This window comes from Excalfactoria chinensis, chromosome 1, assembly GCF_039878825.1.
Source record: "Excalfactoria chinensis isolate bCotChi1 chromosome 1, bCotChi1.hap2, whole genome shotgun sequence".
NCBI classification, from domain to species: domain Eukaryota; kingdom Metazoa; phylum Chordata; class Aves; order Galliformes; family Phasianidae; genus Excalfactoria; species Excalfactoria chinensis.
The window spans coordinates 87,704,552-87,730,314 of NC_092825.1; the positions used below are offsets into that span (position 1 = coordinate 87,704,552).

The 25,763-nt window shown below is 45.0% G+C and overlaps 3 protein-coding genes across 3 annotated transcripts in view; 1 reads left to right on the forward strand and 2 right to left on the reverse strand.

Annotated features, from left to right (window-relative positions):
• IGSF3 (immunoglobulin superfamily member 3) overlaps nt 1-25,763 on the forward strand; it is a 181,689-nt gene that overhangs the window by 120,759 nt on the left and 35,167 nt on the right. The window lies entirely within an intron of this gene.
• TIMMDC1 (translocase of inner mitochondrial membrane domain containing 1) lies at nt 179-7,927 on the reverse strand. The gene is made up of 7 exons (XM_072330695.1): nt 7,770-7,927; nt 7,469-7,634; nt 7,033-7,121; nt 5,096-5,163; nt 3,889-3,967; nt 2,876-2,986; nt 179-2,575 (listed from the first exon to the last, which is right to left on the reverse strand). The coding sequence occupies exons 1-7, from the start codon at nt 7,862-7,864 to the stop codon at nt 2,485-2,487; spliced, it is 699 nt and encodes a 232-aa protein (XP_072186796.1). The 5' UTR covers nt 7,865-7,927; the 3' UTR covers nt 179-2,484.
• On the reverse strand, nt 9,091-24,097 carry POGLUT1 (protein O-glucosyltransferase 1). The gene is made up of 11 exons (XM_072339734.1): nt 23,922-24,097; nt 23,442-23,532; nt 21,423-21,566; nt 20,840-20,975; nt 18,350-18,471; nt 16,716-16,775; nt 15,592-15,691; nt 14,730-14,788; nt 11,956-12,123; nt 11,388-11,444; nt 9,091-10,762 (listed from the first exon to the last, which is right to left on the reverse strand). Exons 1-11 carry the CDS (start codon nt 24,004-24,006, stop codon nt 10,606-10,608), a joined length of 1,179 nt encoding a protein of 392 aa, XP_072195835.1. The 5' UTR covers nt 24,007-24,097; the 3' UTR covers nt 9,091-10,605.

The following is a 25,763-nucleotide window of genomic DNA, read 5'->3' on the forward strand; positions in this document are numbered from 1 at the left end:
CATGCTCTACTTCTGCTCCTGACCCATGACTGATTGCACAGCACTCTGCAGAAGGGTTTGTCTTTTGCACAGTGCCAAGCCTTTCTGTGTCACACCAGACTCCCACAACACTTGGAGTAACTCCTTAAAAAGGAAACCAAAACCTCCACTGACAAATACACCCAGCATCAGTTTGCTTTTATACTCAACAGGCAGGTTGTTTGGTTTATTTTCTTTCTCAAGCACTTATATTATAGATCATGTTTTCCATTGCTTTATGCTGTATTCAGTGAATTGCACACAAATGGTTTCCATGAGACCTTTTCAGCTTATTATCTGGGTCTTTCTACCAGGTGAGCTGCTGTTTATCGTATTTTGTATATGACACGTGCTGGGGTTTCTCCTTTAATTGTATTAAAAGTTATATTGTACGGTCCGTTTAGTTTCCTCAGAAATAAAAGATGTGTTGGGCGTGCTGGGAAGTACAGGAATGAAGAACTAAGTTCAGCAGGAAACAGAGTGAAAAATGGCTGCTAATCTTGAGTTGAATGTAGATGGAAGTCTGTGCTTCCCTTTGCTAAGGTGCTACATAAGGGCATCGAGCGCTCCTTCCTTCCTTCCATGGAGAAGAAAAAGAACACAGGTCTGCTTTATCTTAGCTCTAACTACTCTCCCAAGGAGCAACATCCCCTGCATCAGTGGTCACAAACACAGGAAAATTAGTGTTCTTCCAACATCACATCACATACCCACTGGAAGAGGTAGAGAGCAATGGCACAGCTGAGCAATGGCACAGCTAAGTGCCATGCACACAAACACACACAAAAAACATAACACATTCCTGTATAACTGTAGTGGCAAAAATGTGATGTGGAAAGGCCTTCTGTCTTCTGAAGGGGCTGAGGTTAATCACACCAGTGCCACCAGTGTGCACCATTTAAACATGGAAGGGAGAGCGAGCTATCCAGAGCTCTTCACTTTACACTGGGGGAAATCAGAGCTGAGTGATGCAAACCCTGCAATACATTCCTTCCACAGATAGGTGGAACTACAGTGAGGTGTTTGAAAAATAAAGCGTTCAGTTCTGAAGTTACAAAACACAGCACCTTCTTGGAAGCAAGCTGTGCCAAAAAATTTGCTTTGGGTGGGTGGAATATGCTCTGTGCAATGAGCTGCTCATATTTCATTCAACGCTAATTAGCCATAGCAGAGGAGAGTACTCATGCAGAATAGACTGCCTGCCCTTTTCCTATGGGACCTTAACCCCCTGCCTGATTCTTTTTAATAAGACAAAAACCCCAGTAAAGAAAAGGGGCCGTAAGTCTGACCTTCTGCTCTGAGGGAAATGGCAACAGGCCACCACCTGCCCTCAGGTACAGGCTATTATTAAATTATCCTCAGCACTACTCATAGGCAGCAGCTACAACTTAACGGTTCACCTCTGCTAGAAAATAATCATCAGAGGTTCCTGTTACTGCCTGGGGAGAAGTCTGACACTGCCACCAGACTTCATTGCTTCCTGGGGGGATCCTGGATAGAACTCTTCTCATGGGACACCGCTCAAGTATGTTTCCCTAATGCAAGCACTGTACAAGTTAAGCATAAAGAGATTATGAACACAATCACCACTGCCAGATGGCTTTATTGAGTGTCAAGAACTGCATTTTCCCCCTGAGGTAATCCTCCTATTTTCAACCTTCATGTGAAATTAGAGAATTTTTTACTGCTGTTAAATCCTTCCACTGAGCTGATGCTTCCACCATTACCACCAGAAAAGGTCATCCTTTCTGTGGACCCCTCAGCCACACTTCTACTGAAGAACCCAAAACATGTCTTCTTCGGGGTATTTCCATGCCGCTCCATTCTCCTCCACCCTTCCCCCAAAGTGACTGTGAAATACCCTTAGCACTGCAAGAGACAAATGTGTTTTTCTGCAAAAAGCACAAAGAAACCACTATCAGCACAACCAAACCGGTCCCAGTCAGGCAAAGTCAAGGTGTGGGAGAGGGGTGGCGAGAGGAAGAGCACTTGCACTGGTGCTGCTCATATTGTGCTTCAACAGCAGGGGCTTCAGGCGCTGTCTGAAGAGCAGCTTTCAGCAGAACAAAATTAGCTTTAGGAATCAGGCTACCTTTAGCAATAGCAGGCTCCTCCACTTTTGCTATTTCTACATCACCAACAGCTTGGACATTTTCAGCAGCAAATGGGTTCAAGTAGAGGCTCTGGGGCTGCCCTTATCCTCAGCCAAACCTAGCTGATGTTTGCTAGCCCGGAGAGCCTACCCGTCTACCTTCTGAAGTGGAACAGGTTTGGCCCTTCCAAGCTGTCGAGCAGTGATATGCATCCACAAAAAAAAACATCTTCAGCAAACTGCTTTTTCAGAAGAGCAAAGAATACAACTGCATTCACAGGAGACTTCCGTTATCCCTTTGGACAAAGACTTTTATAAGTAGAATCAAAACACTTTGTAGCTTCCTCAGGGATCTGAGGAAGACTCAGCAGCTCCTATATTCTTTTGCTATTTTCTGTCTGTGATTGTCCCAGGCCATCGCTTTCCATTCTGCCCAAGTCTTCAGTCACACTAAGCCTGGCTTGCCTAAAGAGGGAAAAGAGAGTGCAAAGAAACCTGATGTCAGCGTATTTCTTACAAAGACATCACTGCAGAATTCCAGCTCTTAAAAAGTTTCTTCTAGAACAGGCACTCCTTGTGAGTTTCAGTAAGTCATGTAGCCAGCCTCACAGCCCTCCATCCCCAGAAGGTTCTATCAGCAGATTGTAAATAGATATGTGGAACACACCAAAAACATGGTATGGCCTGGCTTCTCTAAACGTTTGAGCCACAGAGACCTAGGCACGCTTCTGGTCAAAGACTTGAACAGGCAGCTCTGTCTCTTACCACTCTGCTAATTTCTGTTCATACTGCTCCCTGCGCTCGCGATTTCGCTTCTCCTGCAAAGTCTCACCAGTAAGTTTCTGTGCAATCATTACGAGGCCCCCTGCAGGGATCCTAGAAAAAGTAGAAGAGAAGTCACAAGTTACCCAGAGGACACTCAGTAGTAATAACTTACCGGCAGCAGTGAAAGGAGCACTCGGGGGCCAGCCACCAGATCACTGGAGCACAACATTGCCCAGTACTCAGATGACACCACAGACTAAGGCACTCTCCTCTTAATGTCAGTCATCAGATGCAGCCTGTCCTCAGCTGTGACTCACTGCAGCCCCTTGAAAATGGCTTTTCAAGTTATTCATGAGCAGGCACATGTAAGTCAAGGGGGTGACAGGACTTTATGTGCACCAACCCTTAATGTGCCAGCTCAGCCTGAAAAACCTGCCTCCTTCTCTTCACTTCTGCCCAAGTCGCTGCCTAAATGGACAGAGCCCAAGAGAACTATGGGTCCCCTCCATCCTCAGGGAGCTTGGATCCACTCCCACCACTCAGGGAGATGCAAAGTATCCACAGCAACTGACATCTTGCAGCCTGTTTTCAACCCCAAACACCACAGTTACTTAAAGAGACGTTAAACTGTTCTGTGTATAACTAATGGGCTCGTTAGTAGCCTATGAAGAAGACATGTCTAAGACCCACCCTCATGGTTTCCTATTTAATAGCAGTGCCTCCTCTGCTATGCAAACAGCGCTAAGATGCTCGCTCTGCTGAGAGCCCTGACTTCTTATCACAGAGGAAAGAGCAAAATATAAACCAAGAAAAGAAAAAACAGAGGCCTGGAGGAAAAACTACTGTCACAAAGTCCCAAGAAAAATAAAGAAAATCCCTCAGGGTAAAAGAGAAAGGAAATCATCTGCAGTCCTGCCTGTGATTCAGGGCTTGGTGTGGGGGGCCACCGTTTAGCAAAGACCATCAAAAAGTAACTGTGACTCAGTCTCTGCTTGCCACCAGTCACAACTTACCCAAAGGCTCCTCCGAACAGGAAGCCGCCGGCCAGCCCAGGCAGGCCCAAGTGCATTCTGAAGAGAGCTCCTGTGAAGGCTGAAAAACACGGACCTGCTGAAACCACAATCAGCCCCTCACCGGCCATTCTGCGCCTGCCAAGGGAGCTGCTCTGCCACGTTTCTCCTCTCTGTCAGATGACTTCAGTTTTTAACAGAGCAGAAACCAAGCGCTGTGGCCAGCAGCGGTCCCACCACGCAGTCACAGCAGCCTGAGGGAGGACACTCGCTGTGGCAATGCTTTCCCCCTCTTTCATCCACACGCTCTCTGCACTAGAACATAACACAAAGCTCGCTCTTCTTGACAACAGCTCCCTAAGAAATGCTCAGATGTAAAAGTAACTATGAAAGTAGGACTCGGTTCTCTCCAGACCGGAGCGTGATCACACAATCACAGAACTACAGGGCTTGGAAGAGACTTCTGGAGATCATCCAACCCAACCTCCTGCTATAGCAGTTCCCTACAGGAGTGTGTCCAGACAGTCCTGACTATCTCCAGAGAAGGACACTCCATGGTGTCTCTGAGCAGCGCACTCCAGGCCTTCGTCACCCTCTCTCCCCCCCCTTCCCTCTTTTTTTTTCCTTTCTATTCAACAGCGACTAATTATAACCGCTGCCATGTAAGGCAGAAAAGAACAGTAAAGCACATACCCAGCTGTACGATCAACAAAGCCTGTAAAACCCAATGCCCATATTTACCAGGAGCTCTATTGCCAAAAGCAGACATGCAAAACTAGCCACAAAAACGGTAGTTTATAAACACTGATAAACGCTGAACCGCTGCGATGAGCAGAAATGAGAGCCGATCTCCTGCTGAAGTGGTGGTTGTGAGGGCTGGTCATGCACCTCATGCTGCATTTCTGCCACACAAGCAATTTTCACACAAAAACTCCAACCAGTATTTTGAGAACGGACTAACAACCACAAAATTCCCCACTGGTTTCAGATAATGCATTGATTATGTGTTACAAATAAAGGCAAGACAGCAACTACACCACGGAGCAAAGTTCCAAAGGCAGCCAGCATAACAGGTAGCAAAATGGGTGCAACGATGCTACAGGCCTGCTCGTATTCAAGAGATTCTTGCTTATGATTTTCTATTTATGACCTCTGCTTACCGACACTGATAAGGTAAAAAAGTACACAGATAAAAAGCACCCGGTCTTACCTCCTGCTGAAGCAAAATTACTGACGGTGGTTTTATCGCGGTACACGGACAGACCGGTGCTCACCATGCTGCAAGGGTGAGGCATAAAGACAGCAGTTACACATGAAAAAGACACCGCTTGAAAAGAAGCAAGATTTCATTAAGCCAACCCGCAGGGTACCTCTGTGCCCCGCTACCAGCCTGGCCGGAGCACACACATGCCAATCACAAGTGCTTTATTTCCACAACTTTACCGCATGCAGCTGGACAGCCAGAGGTTGGGGAGTACCACTTTGGGATAGTCTTTTTTCCTTTCTTGTAAATCAAAGACTCTATTTTTTTTATTTTTTTAATTCATCCTATATTCAAGAATAAAAGGGATTGAGCAATGCAATGGTCATCTCAATTGTACTGCTACCGCTAGAGCTGAATCATACCCGAGGTGTCACCAGGGCCACCCGCTCCTGAAGCAGAAGGTCCCCTGCTGGATTACGAGCACCAACGCCACCATCTCTCTCTACCAATGTAAGATCAACCCTTCCAAAATGTGGAACTAACAACATGCTTGTAAACCACAAAACTTGACCTGTATGCAGCTGCAGCACAAAACCTTCAACTTAGATTTTAAGGTGGTGGGCACATCACAGGCTGCACAGGGCAGTGGGCATGGCCGGAGTTTAGGGAGTTTAGTGTAGAGCCCAGAGTTGGACTCAGTGATTCTTTGTGGAGCCCACCCAGCATGGGACATTCTATGATTCCATACAGAAACAAATAACAGCGAGCAGAGCCTCCCTTCAAAGCCTTTCACAAAGGGGCAGTGAAAAAGGACGATGCATTTGCTTGCATGGGAGACATCTGGTGGATGGCAACGACGTTGCACGACTAGTCCTGAAAAAATCTAAAGCATTAACAGTTCTGGAAGAGAAAGCAAACAGCATCCTGACTACACTCAAAAAAAGATACTGTGGCATCAGGCATGGTGATGTTCCTAGTTGTAAAGGGAGTTATTTGGAACAGTGAGCCCAGTCTGACACTGTGCTGCCAGAAACATATGGGCACTTCTGGGGGAGGAAACTGCCAAGTGGAATGCTGTATGTGCTCTGGTTGTGCAGGGATAGAGAGCGGGAAGTACTGTAATTACTTACGAACTGTAAGTAGTGCCACTGTACACAACGTGAGGGTGATAAGAAGTAACAAAACGGAGAAAAATTAGTTGGAAGGGACCTCCAAAGATCATGGAGTCCAACCCCCCTGCCAAAGCAGGTTTCCTACACCACGTCACACAAGGAGGCGTCCAGGCAGGTCCTGAATATCTCCAGAGAAGGAGACTCCACCACCCCCCTGGGCAGCCTGTTCCAGTGCTCCGTCACCCTCACCGTAAAGAAGTTTTTGCGCACATTCATACAGAACTTCCTATGCTCCAGTTTCTGGCTGTTTCCCCTTGTCCTGTCTCCACACAGTGCTGAAAGAGTCTGGCCTCAACACTTTGCTCCCCACACCTCAGATATTTATAGACCTGGATCAGGTCCCCTCTCAGTTTTCTCTTCTCAAGACAAACAGACCCAGCTCACTAAGCCTTTCTTCATAGGGGAGATGCTCCAGGCCCTTCACCATCTTTGTGGCCCTCCGCTGGACTCTTTCAAAGAAAGCAGTTCCAGAACAGCTGGTGCACTGTAACACTCTCCCAGAGAAAAATGCACAATGCATCAAAATAAGGAGATTAAGAAAAAGCGGGGAAAAAAGCTGTTAAGTAGTGGGAAGAATACAGTTTCGGCCCCAAACAGGATGGACCAGGTGTTGTGAGCAGAGCTTTTCAGGTTATCGTTTTTGCGTTGGCTCATGAGAAGCTTTACTGCTGGGCTAACTGAAGAAGGTGACATCCCCGTCGCATTTCCACCTTATCAGTCAGCCTGCACAACGCTCTGTTCTCCCGCTGCTACCACAAAGGGAACACTTACTTGAATATGGCCACGAAGGTGGCCACCCTCCAGCTCCAGCGCCAGCCGTAGCGGATGAAGCCCCTGAGCCCAGCACGATGCGCAGATTGCTGGGGGAGGAGGAGAAGGGTTACAGAGGGCAGACCCGCTCCCCTGCAGCACCATCCCACCGCGCTGCGGGGTGCTGCCGAGCGGCACCGACCCAACTGGAGGCGCTGGGAATGGCACCCCCTAGGGGTAAAGCCGATCCCTTCCTGAGGAATGGGAAACTATATTTACACCACAACAGGCACCCCGAGAATTAACTCCCATTCGCAACGCTGCCTTGCAGAGGCAAACCAACCGCAGACCACGCCACCCGATCGGGCTTCTGCCTGCACATCGTCCTCTTCACCACCCCCGCTCAGCACCGAGGGCCGAAGGCAGCTCTCCCCGCGATTCGCCCCCGGCCCCGTACCACCGCATCGGCGCGGTTCTGGAACACTTCTCCATGGCTGCCCTCGATGAAGGCCCTCCGCGCCTGGCGGAAGGCGGGCAGGCCGCCGTACAGCCAGCCGACCAGGCCCCCGGTGAACGCCGACTTGATGATGTTGGTCGTCTCCTCCGGGTACCGCTGGAGCTCGCTGCAAAGAAACGCCGCGGCTCAGCGCGGAGCCGCGCGGCCCGGACAGGCCTCGGCTCCTTGCTCCGCGGGGCGGCAGCGCCAGGCCCCGCACCCGGAACTCCCGCCCGCCACCCCGGCCCGGCCCGGCCCTCACTCGCGCCGCCACAGCTCGCTGAGCCGCTCCCAGCCCGTCTGCGGCGGCGGCGTGGGGCGGCCGAAGGTGCCCCCGGCTCCTAACCCCTCCGCCATGGCCCTCCCGGCGGCGGTGCTGAGCGAGCACCGCAGCGCCCCCAGCTGCACGGCGGGGCACGGCGAGGCGGGCCGACAGCGGCGGGGCTCGGGAGCCCCTCGCTAGGTGAGAGAGCATCTGTGGGTGGAAGGGAGGAGAAGGGCCCACGGCTTTTGTTCCCACAGGCTGCCGAGACCTCTGCCAGCTTTTGGTTTTACCGTTTTGTTTCTTACGGTTGTAAGTCATTGGGAGGTTCCAAATGGCTGTATTTGTGCAAGGGTTTGCTCTGAAGTGTGGGTCTTACACGTGCTTACAGGCACCGTGCAGAACACCTTTTACATCTCACCCTTTATCTCAACCGCAGTTCCATCACCTCTAGGAGTCACAGAATCACAGAATCACAGAATTATCAAGGTTGGAAAAGACCTAGAAGATCATCTAGTCCAACCATTACCAATACTTCCCAGCTAAACCATATTCCTCAACGCAACATCCAAACGTTTCTTGAACACTCCCATGGTCGGTGACTCTACTACCTCCCTGGGCAGTGCATTCCAATGCCTGACTACCCTTTCTGAGAAGTAATACTTCCTAATGTCCAGCCTGAACCTCCCCTGTCACAGCTTGAAAACATTCCCTCTAGTTCTATCACTGTCTACACGAGAGAAGAGGCCAACCCCCAGCTCACCACAACCTCCCTTCAGGAAGTTATAGAGAGCAATGAGGTCTCCCCTGAGCCTCCTCTTCTCCAGGCTGAACAATCCCAGTTCCCTCAGCTGCTCCTCATAAGGCCTGTGCTCCAGACCCCTCACCAGCTTCGTAGCCCTCCTCTGAACACGCTCCAGGGCCTCAATGTCTTTCTTGCAGTGAGGGGCCCAAAACTGAACACAGTACTCAAGGTGCGGCCTCCCTGCCAGCTGCCTGTCCTGCGAGGGAGGAGTGGAGGCAGTTACTCATGGCTGCTCTAGGAAAGCAGCAAAGGAAGCGGGCTGAGGAGTCACCAGCTCACGCAAGCTATCATTCAGGAAGAGTTTTCAGTCACCGTCACACGTGACTTGGCTACTTGGATGGGCGTATTTCACAGATTCCACTGAGATGCCCTAAAAATATTGTCAGAGGGAAAAAAAACCCCAAACCCAGAAAGACAAACTTCCCCTTCTCGTTGAGACAGCTGGGGACTATCCAGAGCTTTTCTTACCATTCTGAGAAACAATGCACCCAGCAACAGTTCTTTGTTGTTTGTTTTAATCCAAAAGCACGTCATTAAAAACGGGTTAAAAATACTACACAGAGTTGTTTCCATTGGCTAAAAGTACAAAACCAGAAAACCCTTTCCACTCCTACTCGACCCTTTTCCCCTGAAACCCAACTATTTTAACACCCGAATTTGTTTTCTGTGCCCGCAGTGGCAGATAGCTGTGTGCTGCTCCAGCAGCTTCAGCCGTACCACTGATGGTTACTTCCCTGCTACTGGAATGGGAGGTGCTGCTGAGGTCACTGAGCGCACGTGTGTTGTGAGGGTACTTGGAGCTTCCTGACAGTGTTTTCTTCTCTGATCCCAAATGACTACAGAGAAAACTAAGGTCAGAATAATACAGAGAAAGACGATGTGAGAAGTAGCTGGCTCTGTGCGACTGAAGGCATTCCCTCAACCAGAATGAGCGAGGAGCATAACAGGTGGGCCAAAGAAAAGGGAATGCTGGACTGAGCAGAGGTGCCACCAGCCTTTAAATGAAAAGCCCTCGAAAGGTCACAGAAGAGGATCAGAGCAGAGAACCTATGAACATCTAGAAAAATACAAAAAAGAACAGCTCAATCTACCTCCGTGTTTATTTTCTTTAGGTTCTTAAGGGTCCCAGGATGTCTGGCCAGCAGACAGCTGAGACCTTGGTAACACAGCCTCAGTTTTGCATGGCCGTGCATGGATCCAGCTCATTGCCCCACAGTGGAGGCAGTCTTTATCTCAGCTGCCTGACTGTCCGCTACTCAGGCCAAGCATTATGGCAATGCTATCATCACCAGCCATTCCCTTGTGAGGTAGGTAATTTACCTGTGCAAGGATAATTCGTCATTTTAATGGCCCATCAAAGTCTGGCCGTGGACCTTAAAAGCTTGACCTAAACATCACAAACCTAAGCTCTAAGCTATCTAAAAAGGTTACCTCAAATCCCAGTGCCTGCTTCTGTCAGCAAACACCTAATATCCCAAGTGCTATCACACAGCTGAGAAAACACTGACCATTGCTAAAAATGGACATGTATCTCCCAGCTGAGTGCAGCAAACACCACCTTGCCACGAATACAGAGGACTTGGCAAAAGGTCCAGTAAAATGAACAGCAGGGCATCTCATTGACTGAATGGGATTCGGGATCATTCTGAGACAGGCAGTAACAAAATCCCAAATGACTGTGGCTCTGGGCAGCCTGGCCTGGTGGTTGGTGACCCTGCACGTAGCAGAGGGGTTGAAACTAGATGATCATTGTGGTCCTTTTCAACCCAGGCCATTCCATGATTCTACAGCAACACTCTTCCAGGCAAGAGTATAACCAGCCCAGCAAACAACCATACTCCAACCTTCAACTGAATGTTCTTGTGGCAACCGGTTCCCAGTGCATGGGAATAATTTTCAAGTTAGCCTATTGGTGCTCTCTGCAGTTCTAGTGTAAAGAATAATAAATCTGAGAGAACAAGAAAGAAGATACACCCATCTTCAGATTTCCAGAGAGATCAGTTTGAGCTGAAGAGAAAAGCAGAGAAGTCTCTACAGTTCTGTTTTCAACCGTTCAGAAGTGATCTCATTGTAGTTCTTCCTCCTTTTCACTTTGTAAGTCAAGGTTTGCGAATATTCTGACAACAGATGCTCCCAGTAGCAAGAGACATCCTCCATCTGCAAGTGTTCAGTGATGAACTGGCGTCCCCTAGAGACACACAAGGCACAGTCAGAACCAATTTCTAGTTCCTACACGAGTCTTTGGTTTTGTTTTGTATGCATATCAACTTTCACTCTTCTGTTGTTGGTTTTTGGTTGTTTTCTTTCCAAACATGCATTGCTCTGTACAATCTATCTTGATTTCACAATCTTCATTCACTCTTATGGCTCTGACACTTGCACTTCTTTTGTTATCCTCAAGATGGTATTTGTTATCTGGGATAATAAATATCAGCTTTTACATATCAGATGCAGCCTGAGCAGCAGTGCTACATGCTGCTTCAGAAAGCAGCCGCTGCCAGCCTGGGTATATAATGGTTTTAATGCAGACGCAGCTCCCAGGGGCCAGCTCACTTCATACTGAGACAAAAGCTCCTAACATCTGATAGCTTTCAGTGGGGTTCCTGACACAGGTCACATCTGAACCGAAGACCTAAACACATAATGTCCAGCTTGTTATAAGGTCTCTAAAAATCCTGCTGTTATTGCAGAAGGAAAATATGCTTTACCCTATTAAGACTAGGCTGGCTTTGATAGGCAACCCCTTCAAAAGCTGTGTAAGAAAACGTTTTGGAAGAAGAGTGCCTGACAGACACAAAGGACACACAACTTACCTCTCAGCAATTTCTTGCGCTATGTTGTCATTTTCCTTTGCAAACTGCAACAGCTCCCTAAAATGCAGACAAAAAACGCTATGAAACAACAGGATCAGTGGAGATATACAACTCAACTTAGCTAAACTATTGCAGAGGATGTGATTAAGGATTTAGAACTGAGCAAGGATTTCAGAGCACAGAAGAATCTTGTCATTCATATTTGTTTCATATCAGTCCTGGACGGCGTGCTGAAATCCAGGAGCTAACACATTGCCAGCACAGTAATACGTTCTTCTTCCTCTTATCTGTGTTCCTGTGCTCACTTGCAGAGATACTGAGGTACCCAATGCCTGCTGATTTCAGTGAGGGTGAGAGACCTATGTACCCCAGTGAAACTACATTCTGTAAGAAATACAAGCAAATGGTTCTATGGGCATGATAATAAAGGAAAAAGAACATGACCTCCAAGAGCCTTTGCCTGATGCATAGGAGCAGAGGCTTTTCCTAGTGTAAGCCACCATCCCAAACAAAGCGGTGTCTCCTTGTGCCATGCAGTGTCCCACTGAGCACAGCTAGGCTCACACACCTGACATCAGAGAGGTCTGATTTGACTGGGATGTAGTGGACCCAGGGCTTCAGCTGCTGATAGAAGAACTCCAACCACTCTTCTCCAACGTGAAAGACGAGTGAACCACACAGGAAGAGGTGTTTCAACCGGAAACTGGCGGCCACTCCCCGGAAATTAAACAGATACCTTTAATGGGAGAAGGAAGGAGGTTACACCTGGCATTTCGTGAGGAAATACCTGAAGAAACTGGACTCTGAGTACTGGTAACATTTTCTCACTGGTCATAGCACAGGCAATCTGAAGCTGAAGATGCTCTAGATGAGTTTCTGGTGCTGAACAAAACGTAAGGGGGAAATCTAGAAGAAAGAAAGACCTGCCTATGGCAAACCAAAGGAAGCTTCACTGCCTAAAATGCATGGAAGGTCACACCTTGGATGCTATTTCTGTGGCTCTACATTACTGACAAAAGACTGTTTCCACAAGCAGTTTTTCCCCAATTTTGTTGTCTTGAAATGAGCTTTTTTGTTCATAGTTTTGCTTTTCCATATCTATTCAGCCTCTTTTTTTGTTGTTGTTGTTTTAGTCTTCTGGGATCCTGCTTTAATCTGAAGCTAATCGTTTCACATTAACTTGGGAATGCAACCCTAGGAGGTTAAACAGACTAGCACAAAACAGATGGACTTCGCAGATAACAAGGAATCAACAATCTTGTTTTCAGTATTTTCTGCCAAGTTAGTAAAATGGGCTTGACTGGGGGTGATTTCTCTTAGCAAAATGGATCTCAGAGGCATATTTGTTTGTTTGTTTCCTTGCTTTTTCAAACCCACATTTCTCCAATTATATGGAAAGCTGTTTTTCCTGTGGGTAAAACCCCTCAGTACATGAAACTAATCTTTGAAGTCAAACACTTTGGGCTGGGGGAAGGGAGTTCTTCCTTCAACATAGCCGTTTTGGGTGAGATGGGGGTATAGCTAAACTTGGTTCAACAGCAAGTGAAAAGAATTAAATCTGAAATTCATTTGCATTCTTTGTATTATCCAGGAGCTCAAGGCAGGAATGAGAAGCACGCTGTACTAAGAACTGAACAATGATATTAGAGACAGAAAAAGAATAGCGGTCTAGAAGTAAGAAAATAACTCTGTCCAGCTTTATCCATGACTCCCACAATCTATGATTGTAGCAGAAATGATAAATCATGTCTTGAAGCAGTGACTGAGCACCTGGTGGGAAGGCAAGGCCAACGCAAGGGAGCTCAGGTGCAAGCAGTGAACTGAGTGACCAGAACGGGTGAAGCCAGGATCCATCTCTTCCCAGACCTCATTTAAGGGTTGGCAGGGGGAGGCAAAGGCACATTGCCAGAGATCCTTGCCTACTAGAGGCTTTTTAAAGGGAAGCAGTTTTTGGGTTTTTATTTGTGTCTGTAGATGCTGCATTTGGGCTTGTTCTCATTTGCTGTAGCTTAGAATTGTGCAACTCTAAAGCTATTACTGCTGTACTTTCCATCACATTACAGTGACCTCAGCTAATTCACTGAGGGCTGCTTTCAGACTGACCCATACAGCACCTACATGGAAGGAAACAGGTAAGAAGTTCTCATTGACCCTACAAGTCCCTGTCTCTCACAGCCTACAGCTAGAAGTATGGCTTCTGAGTTAGTGATGTGATTACAGTCCCTCTTTTTGTATCTGTGTTTTTCCACTGACAAACTAAAGTCAGTAACACATCACAGGACCACTCTAGGGGCTAGTCACCCAGAACAGACTTCATGGAGCTGCTGCTGACAATGACTATTGATAATTATTTCCTATGTGGGGCAAGACAAAGCAGTAGAGAGTGTCTTAGCTCAGAAAGTACAAAGGGCTTACAAGGCATGAGGAGTTTAGGGAAGTTTATGTGTAACAGAAGGGAGAAATCTGGGCAACAGTTTAGAGAAATATCAAATGAGACAAGTCAGTCACATTTGCACAAAAACACACGTTCAGCCAAATGGCTGAGTTCTTAACAGAGCAGATTTTAGCTGGTGGAGTTGCAACCGAATGATTTCAAACCAAAAGAAAAATCAAAACATCGGACACAGAAGTACATACAGACTTACTTTGTATGTACTTTCATTTTTACACAGAAAGCCATGTAAGTATTACACTAAAAACCCCTCCCTAAAGTACTTAAAACATAAAATCCCCTGTAAATCAAAACCACGTTTTCCTAGGCAACATATAAAGTATGAACCAGCCCTATATCTGCTCAATCACATCTCAGGTTCTCTCTTTTAATGTATACGTCCAATAGCAATATTTGTCCCAGTATGCATATGGCGACACAATTCCTTAGTTCTTTATGTCTTTGAAGATAGTAAAGCTATTACTGTAGCACGCACACACACAATAATGGAATATACAGGTTGGTACAGAAATAGAAAGAAAAGCATATAATAAGCCCTACTGACTGTAAAAAACAAACAAAAAAGAAAAGAATGCCCCTCTCCCCCTCAAAAAAACAACCAAAAAACAGGAAAATAAATGCATTTGTGAACTATGTACTTATTAGCTGTCTAAGATCTTTCCTAAGAGCACTTTATTTCTCCTGATGTGACAGAGGAAAGCTGATGCTGACAAAGGCCATGCTAGGCTTCCCTAATTTTCAGCTGCTATATGTCTGTTCACAAGCTTCTTTGTCTGCGTGAAGCTGGTTGCTGGAATTAGATCTTAAAATAAAAAGAGACAATACACCAAACAAACAATGAATGAAATAACCCATAGCCCTTGAACAACTTTACTCTTCAGAACTCTTACTTGTATTTGCAGTGATCAACCAGTGGAATTTCCTTTGCGGGAGGTTTCCCCAAGGTGTCCTTAAAGAGAATACAAAAAATTCTGTAAGGTTTATTTTTTTTATGGCCATTTCAAGTTCATTGTCCTTCTCGGTTACGAATAAAGCTTAAGTTACAAAACCCTCCATCTGCACTTCTGAGGAAGCTTTCCCTGGTGGGCTTTTAGAAGTATTACGAAGAACTGAGACCCTTTCAAACAGGAAAAAAAAATTACAGTAAATTACACATTGCCTGTAAACAAATGCCAAAGCAAATGCATTAAATGATAAATTCTTAGTTGGCAACCACAGGGCTGAAAACAGCTTGGGACAATGGACAACGTGAAGCCAAGCATAACTGGATTAGCCAAGACAGTCTGGAGAGAGCTGGACTGTGCTCAAAGTATGGAACTAAAAAGTTATCAGCAACAGTTATCAGAACGTTATCAGCAGCAAGACAAAGAGATGGAGATGACAGAAAAAGGTTTAGAAAGACTGACAGCAATATGCAGGCAGTTTGGGGTCAGAAGGGGAAGAAGTTGGCTAATTTTTCGGGAATGGAAGAGGACAGAATTGGCATTGATTCATTTTCTTATCTGTGCTGGCTTTCTTGGACTGAATGCACAGATGGGAGAGGAGGAAAAAAAAAAGCAAGGTTGGTCTGGCAGGCTCTGAGACTGCTTCCTTTCATTCACCAGAGAGCTGTGGCTATCAGTAGATTTACAAGCCTCCCTCCTGCTACAGGATCACTCATAACTCCCCAGCAAGATGCATCTCAATCATCAAAGCCACCTTTGGCTACCCTTTCTGTTCCTTGTGCCCAGAAGACGGAAAACACCCACACACCTTTTCAGATTTCCAAGCCTGGTTTTTGGTGTACTCCGCATCAACAAGTTCTGGGTTTTCTCGGGACAGCAGAATGAGGGGATCTCTTTCGGAGCTCGTCCTACACAAGAAATGCCACCAGTTATTGCCAAAATATCTCACCCCACACAGCTACCCAAGTACTGGACTCAAGACACAGCCTCTTTCTCAGGTTGATCTCAGTATGTCCCCAGAAAGCATTAAGTGCCAACCGTATAGTACAGATGTATCCAAGTGTATGTTAGTAGGAGAAAAGATGATCCGAGGCCTAATTTCTTTATTTCACTTATAGTAAATAGTTAATATTTAATAGTGTTATTTAAGCAGTTCCCTGGACAAATTGGTAGAGATGTTGTTTCCTTTGGGCTTTATACAGATGAGTGCCAAATACTTTAACTACTTTCTAAGAGAGCAAAGAGATGCTAAACATGTTCAGTCCTGCCTCATCTCACACCAGTTTAAACCCTCGCTGATAAACAAGGTCAGGACATTTGTCTTAGTTTCACTTAGGATGGAATTGTTCGGAGTGTCTGGTATGATGCTGCGTTTTAGTTCTAGGAGAAAAACGATGTTGATAACACACTAATGTTTATAGTTGTTGCTAAGCATTGTTATACAAAGCTTATGGCCATTGTGGTTTCTTAGGAAAGAGCTGGGAGAAGATAGAACAAGGACGGCTGACCTAAATTGGCCAAAGGAATATTCCATACCATATGACATCATGCAGAAGGGGAGTTCTGAAGAGGGTGGAAATTCATCTCGCTATCTTCCACTCACTGGTCATTTGTCAGTGGGTGGTGAGCAACTGCTTCTGCACCAGTTGTTATATACATTCATATACACATAAACAGTTGCAACTATTATCCTTTTCTTCTTTTTGCTCATTAAGAAAGCAAGCAGAAAATCCATGACAATTTGAGAGCTGAGGAGGAACTTCTATAAAGATTTATAGCTACAGGACGTGGGGAAATGGTTTTAAAATGGAAGAGGGTAGATTTAGAATAGACATTAAGAAGAAGTTGTTTGCTGTGAGGGTGGTGAGACACTGGAACAGCTTGCCCAGCGAGGCTGTGGATGCCTGCACAATGGAGGCGTGATAAGCTCACCTGGATCCTCGGAAATATCCTTTAGAGATTTTTTTCTTCCACGGCCATTTTTCTGCAGATCTGAAATATTGTTTATACATGGCAGTAAATGATTTGATAAACCCATGAAACAGTGCTCTCATCAGTTTTCACAGCGTGATCTCATTTTATTATTCTTCATTCTTGATGGAAATCGTTTTCTTCGTAACAGCAGAAAAATCTCTCTGCTAGGCCCAGTGAAACATTTTCCAGTGAATATGGTGGTCAAGACAACGTGATATAGGCTACTTTTCAGAGCACCTTCCAGCGGAAAAAATAAATCACACACAAGCACCCTTCTCAAACCAATGCCTTTAAGGATATTCAAATTCTCCTAAAATTTGAATCCACTTCTTACATTCTTGCTTTATTTTTCTGTACTTTATCAACTACAGATAGTGCAAAATGAATAATGTCTGGCCATTGTCATTTCCCATTGAAAAAAAAAGAAGCCTGATATTTTGGATTTAAAACACAGGGGCTTATACATTTAAAATGAAACTCAGCTGGGGAAACAAACAGTTCTTCAAAATAACTCTTCGCATGCTTTATTTTTGCCAAAGCAATAGCCTGCCTCTCCCTTTGGAACCCTTAGTTGAACATTTGCGTTGCACTCAATATGTAGGCATCCTGATCCATGACATGACCTGCACTGGTCAAGCTTTGTATCTGCTTGTAATCCAATGGCATAAGTGGGGTTCACTGAGAAAGCAATAATAAGTAAATATTTCATTGGATTGTATTAAATTATATTAGGTGTCAGCTATGGACATGTCCCTTCCTCTCAAAATCTGAAGACATGACCTGAATCTGAAGATTCTGAGAAGGGAAGCATTCAGCCTCACATTCTGATGCTAACTGATTGACACCAAGCATGCTTTTTTCTAGTTATGTTTCTATGCTCGTTCACTGTTACATGCTTCATTTGTCACTTTCCAGAGGAAATAGCCCCTTATTCTGCTAATAGTCAAAGATCTTGCCAGAAGAAAGACTCCTAGTCAGAAATATCTTCTGTCTTGCTGTCTTACTCTCGGCCAAGTAATTACTCTTGCTTTTTGGGAATGATTCCAGATTTCTTTACTGCATAATGCTTGTGTGAAAGCAGACCTAAAGAAGGCTTTCCTTTACCTTTCTAGGAGTTTATGCAAACATTCTAGATCATCCCTGCAGTAAAAAAATAATAATAATAATAATAAAAATGCAGTAGGTGGAAAAAAATAGAATTATTTCCATGCGTCAAGGAAGATTTCTGCAGGCAAGAGATAACTCCTGCTTTATTGACAAACCATGTCCCACTGCAAATGATAGCAATCAGGCACTGACAGCATGAAGAATGTGAATACTTTGTCCTCTGCATTCCTTACAAAAGTGCTGGAAACAGGGAACTTAATTGTATTTTCTAGTTACATCATCCAAGGTTTCCATGGAGAATTTTTGTCCAGTAGTTAGGCTGTACGCATGCAGTTAACAACAAGCAGCAGGACAGATCACCAGCGAACACACCTATGGCTCTAGACTTCAATGTTGCCCTAACCCTGCTCAGAGCTATGTGGCTTTTACTGTGTTTTTTGTGTTCCATTAAGCCTCCCCCATGTATATTCATTTCCAAAACGTACCTTCTGAGGTCTTCTCTCATGAGGTCCCAGCGCCCTAAACCTGTTGGGTAAATTGGCCAAACAGCTGGTCCTCCTTCCCAAAATGTCCAGGCAGGATACATTATGTCACTGTATTCAACTGTCTGAAGAAAGAGGAAAGTAATATAAGGATAAAATTTACTTCAGTTTATTGACTGAGCTCACTGGCAATAATGTCCCTTTGGGGAATTCTATATGCTTTCCCTGCTCTATAAGAACCCATGAGAACTTCATGGTCACCATGACGTAGCTGGGGTTCACATGAACACAGCTCAACAGAGAAAGAAAGTGTGTGTCAACATGCACACTTGTTCTGAGTGAGCCACTAGACAAGCTGAAGACCCTCTCCAACAAAAAGATTTTGAAAAGGCTATGTCTTGCTGCATGCCAACATGGAACTTTCGTGTAAGAAAACAATAAAGATCCATGATACTACTGATAAGTAAATAACATAACACCTGAGCTCTGTTCAACTTTCTAAAGTCTTCTGTCTATGTGTAACTACACATAAGTTCTACTGATCATAAGCTAAGAGGTATTATCTACCCTGTGCTATAAGCACTTGTAAACTACTTGGCATTTAGGTTTCCAGCAATTCAATTCATTCCAGCCTTCTCACTGACCACAATTCACTACAACAAACATCCAGGTCACGTAAGAATTCCAGTTCCTCATTCCTATCTGAAGGCTGAAATTCTCATTTAATCAGAAGGAAAACCAACACTTCAGTAACACTAAATGCTTCCATGAAACCAGACTACAGGCTACTTCTTTGCACTAATAATAAATACTTCTTTGCTCTAATACTAAACTTTCTTATCCAAACTATTCACCTGTCAGCTGGAGATACTAAAGAGCCTCCAAGTCCATGAAGGTACTTAGGAGGCTGGTGTATGTGACTTAAGAAACTGAGGACTGGGTTTGTTCATGAACAGGAAAAGGAGGCTTGGGGGAATCTAAATGCTGTCTTTTGCAATCTAATAGTAGCATGCAGAGAAGACAGAGGCAGACTCTTCAAAAGTGAACTGAGATAGACTAACTGGAAACAGATTATTATTACAAATAAAGAAATTCCAGTTTAATACTGGGAAACGTGTTTTTTTGTTCCGACACAGAGTGTGTGCCCAGAGGGATCGCTGGCATCCTGTTCTTGAGAATGCTCAGAACTGGATGGGACACAACAACAAACTAAGTGCTTGAATGTTAGTGCTTGCAATGCTGCACTGAAATTCTAGAGATAGTTTTAGGATGCCTGGGGATTAGGCAAAGGTTACGGATCATATCAGAGTTCAGACTGTGTAAGCCAAAGACCTGGGTTTAGAGTAATTTAGCAGAGACAGAACAGGGCCTAAGCAAGCAAGAACAAATTATTTATTGCTTCTTTTTGCATCATATGATCATATGATATGATATGAGCTTCAGCCAAGTACAGGGTCATGATGAGGACTGTAAGAATTTGGGCATACTAGGCATATACTAAAGCACAGCAAGATTTCACGAAGCTAGAGTTGTAAGGGTATTTCGTTGGCAATGATAAGACACTATCCGACAATTAGATTTAACAATGGAAAAGCAAGAAAATGTTCAAGGGGGCTTTCCAGTGTGGGAACAGGGAACCAGAAAGCAAATGTGTGTGTGTTTGTGTCTGGCTGTGTGTGTGTGCACATTTGGAAATGGAAAGAATCCACAAGAAAGGGGTTCACAGTATGTCTACTGCATTTGTAAGGGAAATTGTTGATCACAGCCTGAACCTCTGATTAACCATCTGAGGCAAGTGATGAGTCAGCTGCAGAAGCACAGGTGAAGGTAATTCAGCTGTGCTCCTGGAAGAGGTGGAGCTTGACTCCACCTCTCCTAGATCCCATTTAAGGGCTGACCACCACTAAGGTAGCATCTCTTTCTGAAGTTCTTGTGGTGAGCCTCAATGTTGGTGAGTATCCATCTTGACTGAAAGCCTCAGCACTGCTGAGTCTTTTCTTAGATATCCTCTGGCTATTTATTCTGTAATTACAACTATACACTTGTATTATTTCAACTAGACAGTGTTAATATAGGGAGGGGAAAAAAAGATAAGAAACACTTATCTGTGGTACCAAAAAGAGAACTGAAATATTCATATTGACTGAACTAGCTAATGATGAAAAATCCTTAACAGTGCTGACAAGCTGTGGCTACAAATTTAACAGAGGCATTGTAGCACATCACAGTGATACTGGCACATATCCCATCCAGCTGTGCGTTATTTCACTGTGGTAGAGGTACTCTTTTGGACTTGGAAGAGGAGCTAATGAGGAGAAAAGCTGTTCAATTAAATAAATCTGCAAGTCTGTCTACTAGAAAACTGGAAGTAGAAAGAAGAAAAAAGAACAATTTTGACACATAGGAAATCTGTGGGGAACCATCCTCAAAAATATGTTACCAAGAGAAAGGAGGACATGAATGTTTCAGAAATGCTCTTAAAGGTGTGCATACCTTACTGAAGGAGAAGACTGGGATAATGGGTTTCATCCACTTGGGGACCTGGGGATAATCTCTCACGTTTATCACCATTTCCATATCAGGGAGGCGGCTGATGATCCCATGAATGAAATGCTCAACTCCGCTGCATCTGTGGAGAAATGACACATCTCACAAAGAGCCATAAGGACGAGGAAGAATCCTGGAGTGCCTCACAGGTATCTCTATGCATAGAAGCAGAAGAAATAGAAAACCTGAGCCACACCATAATGCAGGCTGGAACTGCCCATAGCAGCCTTTAAGTCTCACTACAGTACAGACACCAGTGAAGTAACATATCCTGTTAAACCTGACTTGATCTGCATATTTCTCTGGGATCCCACAGTCAACTAGCCTTTTTACACAGAAGTGCAACAATGATTCTTATTTCTTGCCTATGTTTAATCCTCATATATAATTTCCTAGGCTTCTGTCCTGATAAGGAATCCAGACCTTGAAATGACATGCCTCAATGACTTCCAACTCATCAGGGTTAGAAGTACTGGAAGTATTCCTATGTATCAGGTATGGAAACAGGATCTATCTGTGTGGCTCTTACCTTGCAGGGAACATGCAGTCATGTTCACGGTACAGTTTGTTCTTAATGATTTGGTAGTGTGTCCCAAGCTTCCGGTTTACCACATCTGATATTGTCTCCTTGGAAATGCCACTTCGAAAAGGAGCCAGGTCCTGTTTCCAGACACTGAAACAAAACAATTAGCCATCATTAGGTACATCAGAGGGATGCTGCACATTAAAGTACTGCAGCATACAGGAGAGGTTTCTAGTTACAACAAACTTTATGTGGCTTCCAGCTCTGCTACACATGGCATAACTTAAGTCAATTGAAACAGCCACTACCCTGAGACTCCAAAGTCTCAGCTTTGCTCTGTGATGATCTATATGCTGTTTGTCTGAACAGAAAACCCAGCACCGGACTCTCAAACTAAATCAATGTGGTTTACTGCAGTTATTCTTCCTAAAAAACAAACAGGCATTAAATACCCTGACAGGTTATGGATAAAGGCTTTCAGTTCACTTAAACTTTGAGTTCTGAAGCTTGTGTTCTGGATTTCCAACAATGATGGGCCACAACAAGACCAAATTCCTAACTAAATGTCAAGCTATTTTAATGTTTAAAAAACAACAACAAAAGAAAAGAAACAGTCTAGTCACAAGGATTACTGGGTAATGCTGCATACAGTGAAAGCTAGTTCAGGAGAACAAGCCTATATAGACTGTATTCTGTGATATCTGCATGTCATTGGTGAGCTCCTAGAATGCACTATAAAAACACAAACAAACCTAACCAAATATATTTATAAATATATTTATTTACATATTTATGTATTTATATAATATATATATTTAATATTTATATATTGACATATATATAGTCTAAAGGCCCCCAGATCCAACTGCTTGGAGCAGTTAACAATTGTTCTCAGATTGTAGCAGCCATGTAGAGTTCCCCTCTACTTTTTAGTAGATACTGCATCGATGGCTTGGTTTAATGCAATGCTGCACAGACCGATCTGAAGGGGATGAACCAAATGTGGGGGTGATCAAACGCTGGCAAAGACTGCCCAGAGAGGTAGTGGGGTCTCTGGTCTGATTGGACACTGTCCTGTCCATTTGCTTTAGGTGGCCCTGCTTGAACAGGGAGGTTGGACTTCTTGATCACAAAAAGGTCCCCTCCTAGGTCAATGATTCTGTTACTCTGTATCAGACAGAAAAATGTAAACTACATCAAGAATGGTTACAGTACGGATAGGTTGACAAAGTATATAAGCAAGGATGCAAATGTAACAAGCTGGAGAACAGGAAGAAAGTGAAAAAAAGTTTTATAGCACATCCACATTGCTGTTTGCTACCTTTCTATTGTCAATAACAAGCTAGGCTTTCAGTCCTTGGCCACCCAGAGAAAACCTGACACAAGCAGAATTTGCTATCCAAGGAAAAGGACTGGCTTTCACTATTCTGCTGCACATTTGCATCTCTCCTGATCAGCTATCAAAATGAGCTGAGTTTCTTAGTGTCATGCAGTGTAGGTACTGTATTATCTTTCTGGACTCTTTAGCAATGCCTGTCACTATAGCATACAAGTGTTCCTTAGCAAGTACCACATAGCATCACGCCAAATGAATCCATGTTCTGTAATTATCCTTCTTAATCTACTTTTAAATATTTGCATGTACCCCTCAGTTTTAGAAGTCCATCAGAAAAACTTGTTAGCAACAAACATTGTACAGAGGGCGAATGCAGAGTGAATTTCTAATATAGAAATATCACCAGCTGTGTATGGAATTATTGCATGATTACGTATGAGATACTGACTCAGTTTATGTTGCTCAGTCACAGAGGACAAGCACAGTGATCAATCTGCAGGTGGACACAACTTGTTGAACTATGGGAAGTATCACACAGTGCCATTAGTAAACTCCTTATAAGCACTGTGACCTATAATAGCTGCAGATGTGCTACATTAGAGCCCAAATATTCTACAGCTAACTCCCATCTATCAGTGTTGTGATCATGGCCATAGGCCTGTCCAGTAAAAAGGAAATTAATCTCTTACCTTTGATGGCAGCTACAATTCTCCTTTACACAAGGCTTATAGACTTCTACAGCTCTGTTAATTTGATCAGTTATTGTTTTCCATTTGGCACCTAGAATACACAGAAAGGAAAAGCGAAAGGAATTAATTCATTAAACAACCAAAGCAATCAGCAGAAGCTGAGCAGCACTTCTACTGCAGCCGGCAGCAGGGCAATAGCGACACACCACGATCCTGGGACACACTTCAGCCCCCACAGCTGAACTAGAGCACGCCTGACACCGACCGTACCCCTGCTGACAGAACCCAGGTGAGGGCTGGGGGGGGGCTGGGCCTGACAGTCCCTCCTTCCAACACGTGCTGGGACGCCCTATAAAAGGCAACTAGGGAGAGCCGATCTCTTCCCCGCCCTCAGGGCGCGTGGTGTTCCCCTCTCGCTGAGCCAGGTACGCACCAGCGGCTGCGCCTCCAGCCAAGCCGCGACCCGCCTCCTTCACTCACCTGCCGGCCCGCCAGCCGCCGCTCCCGAAGGCCACACGGCAACGGCGGCCACCAGCGCCCACAGCGCCAGCACCGCCCGCCCCATGCTGCTGCCTGCGCGCCTCGCCGCCGGGGGGCGGTGACTCCCTAAGCAAAGATGGCGGCGGGCGCTGACCCCGCAAACATGGCGGCGGGAGGTGAGGGCTGCTCGCCGCTGCGCGGCTTGATGGGAGCTGTAGTTCCCGCCGCCGTACCTCTAAAAAGGTTGGGCGTAAGCAAACGCTGTCCTGTATGAATTTGATTGCTGCTTCTTCTTAAGATAGAGCGTGGAAAAGCCCGTCTGCTCTTCACGGGGTCTGTGTATAAAAACGTGATCTTAAGTTGCCTTTCCTAGTCCAGATCTGCTTTTGCTGCTCTTGGATCCCGGGGAGAGGTGCTGTGGTCTCACGGCCGAGGGGAGGAGCCGTTACATTGAGAGACATGGACCTATGGAGCGCGTCCAGGGGAGAGCCACAAAGAGGATCCCAGGGAGGGAACCCCTCCCCTACAAGGACAGGCTGAGAGCTGGGGCTGTTCAGCCCCAAGAAGAGAAGGCTGCGGGGAGACCTGAGAGCAGCCTTTCAACATCTAAAGGGAGGCTGTAAGAAGGAAGGGGACAGACTGTTTATAGGGCCTTTGCTGTTAGGACAAGGGGAAATGGTTTCAAACAAAAAGAGTTAGACTAGATATAAGGAAGAAGCTTATTACAGTAATGACGGTGAGGCACTGTAACAGGTCGCCTAGAGAGGTGGTGGGTGCTCCATCTGTGGAGACACCCAAAGTCAGGCTGGGCAGGGCTCTGAACACCTGGTGGAGCTGAGGGTGTCCCTGTTCATTGCAGGGGAGTTGGACTGGGTGGCCTTTAAGGTCCATTCCAACTCAAGCAATTGTATACTTACATTTAAATTAAGCTGCTATCTATAGCATAGAGGCTGAGTGATTAGCCACGCGAGCCAACACCTAAACTTATAAAGGCCTCATCTGCATGAAACCGTAATGGCTGTGGGTATCTGTAGGTTAGACTGAATAAATAGTTACCTAACAGCAGGCCAATGGTGAAAAGCATGTGCTGAGAAGGAGTGTGAGGGCTTCTTAAGGATTGAAAATTGTGGAGGCTAGTAGTTCTTCTGAATGTCATTGAGCTGATAAACTTGGGCACTATGCGTAGGCTGAATCTGTGGAAGGCCAGAAGTAGATGCTAATATCAGCAGTGGATTTCATGACTGGAGGGCAGGGGTTCCTATGTACAAAGACTAGAGGTTTGTATGTTCAACCCTTTAAATAAATTACCTTGAAGGGCTTTTTGAACGCCTCCTTTGAAGCTTCTAGGGTCAGCACAACCTTCTGAATGTACAGCTGGAGTTGTCCTCTGACTGAACTACAGAGGATTGAGTGAATTATGCAGTTTCTGTTACTGGTAGTAACAGCTTCATAGAATGAAAAGAATGAGTAGCTGTGCCTCATCCCAAACTCGTGTTGTCCAGGCAAAGAATTTTTGAGCAAATCAGGGAAGTAATTACTTCTTTCCAGCTTCTGCCAGAGACTTTCTGTCTTTCTTTTTGTGCAGAATCTCCTTCAGTTTTCTTCCACTGATCCTTCTACAACTGTGGTTATCAAACATCCATACTAGAGGCTAGTCTGAAGATTCCCCAAAAAGTGTGAACAAAAGATAGCTTAAAGAAAAACTGCTGCTACTTAAATATATATATATATATATATATATATATATATATATATATATATATATATATATATGCCTTGCGTTCAGTTTTAGACATTTCTATAGAAGCTAACTTGCTTATTTTTTTCCCTAGCATTGCTTTC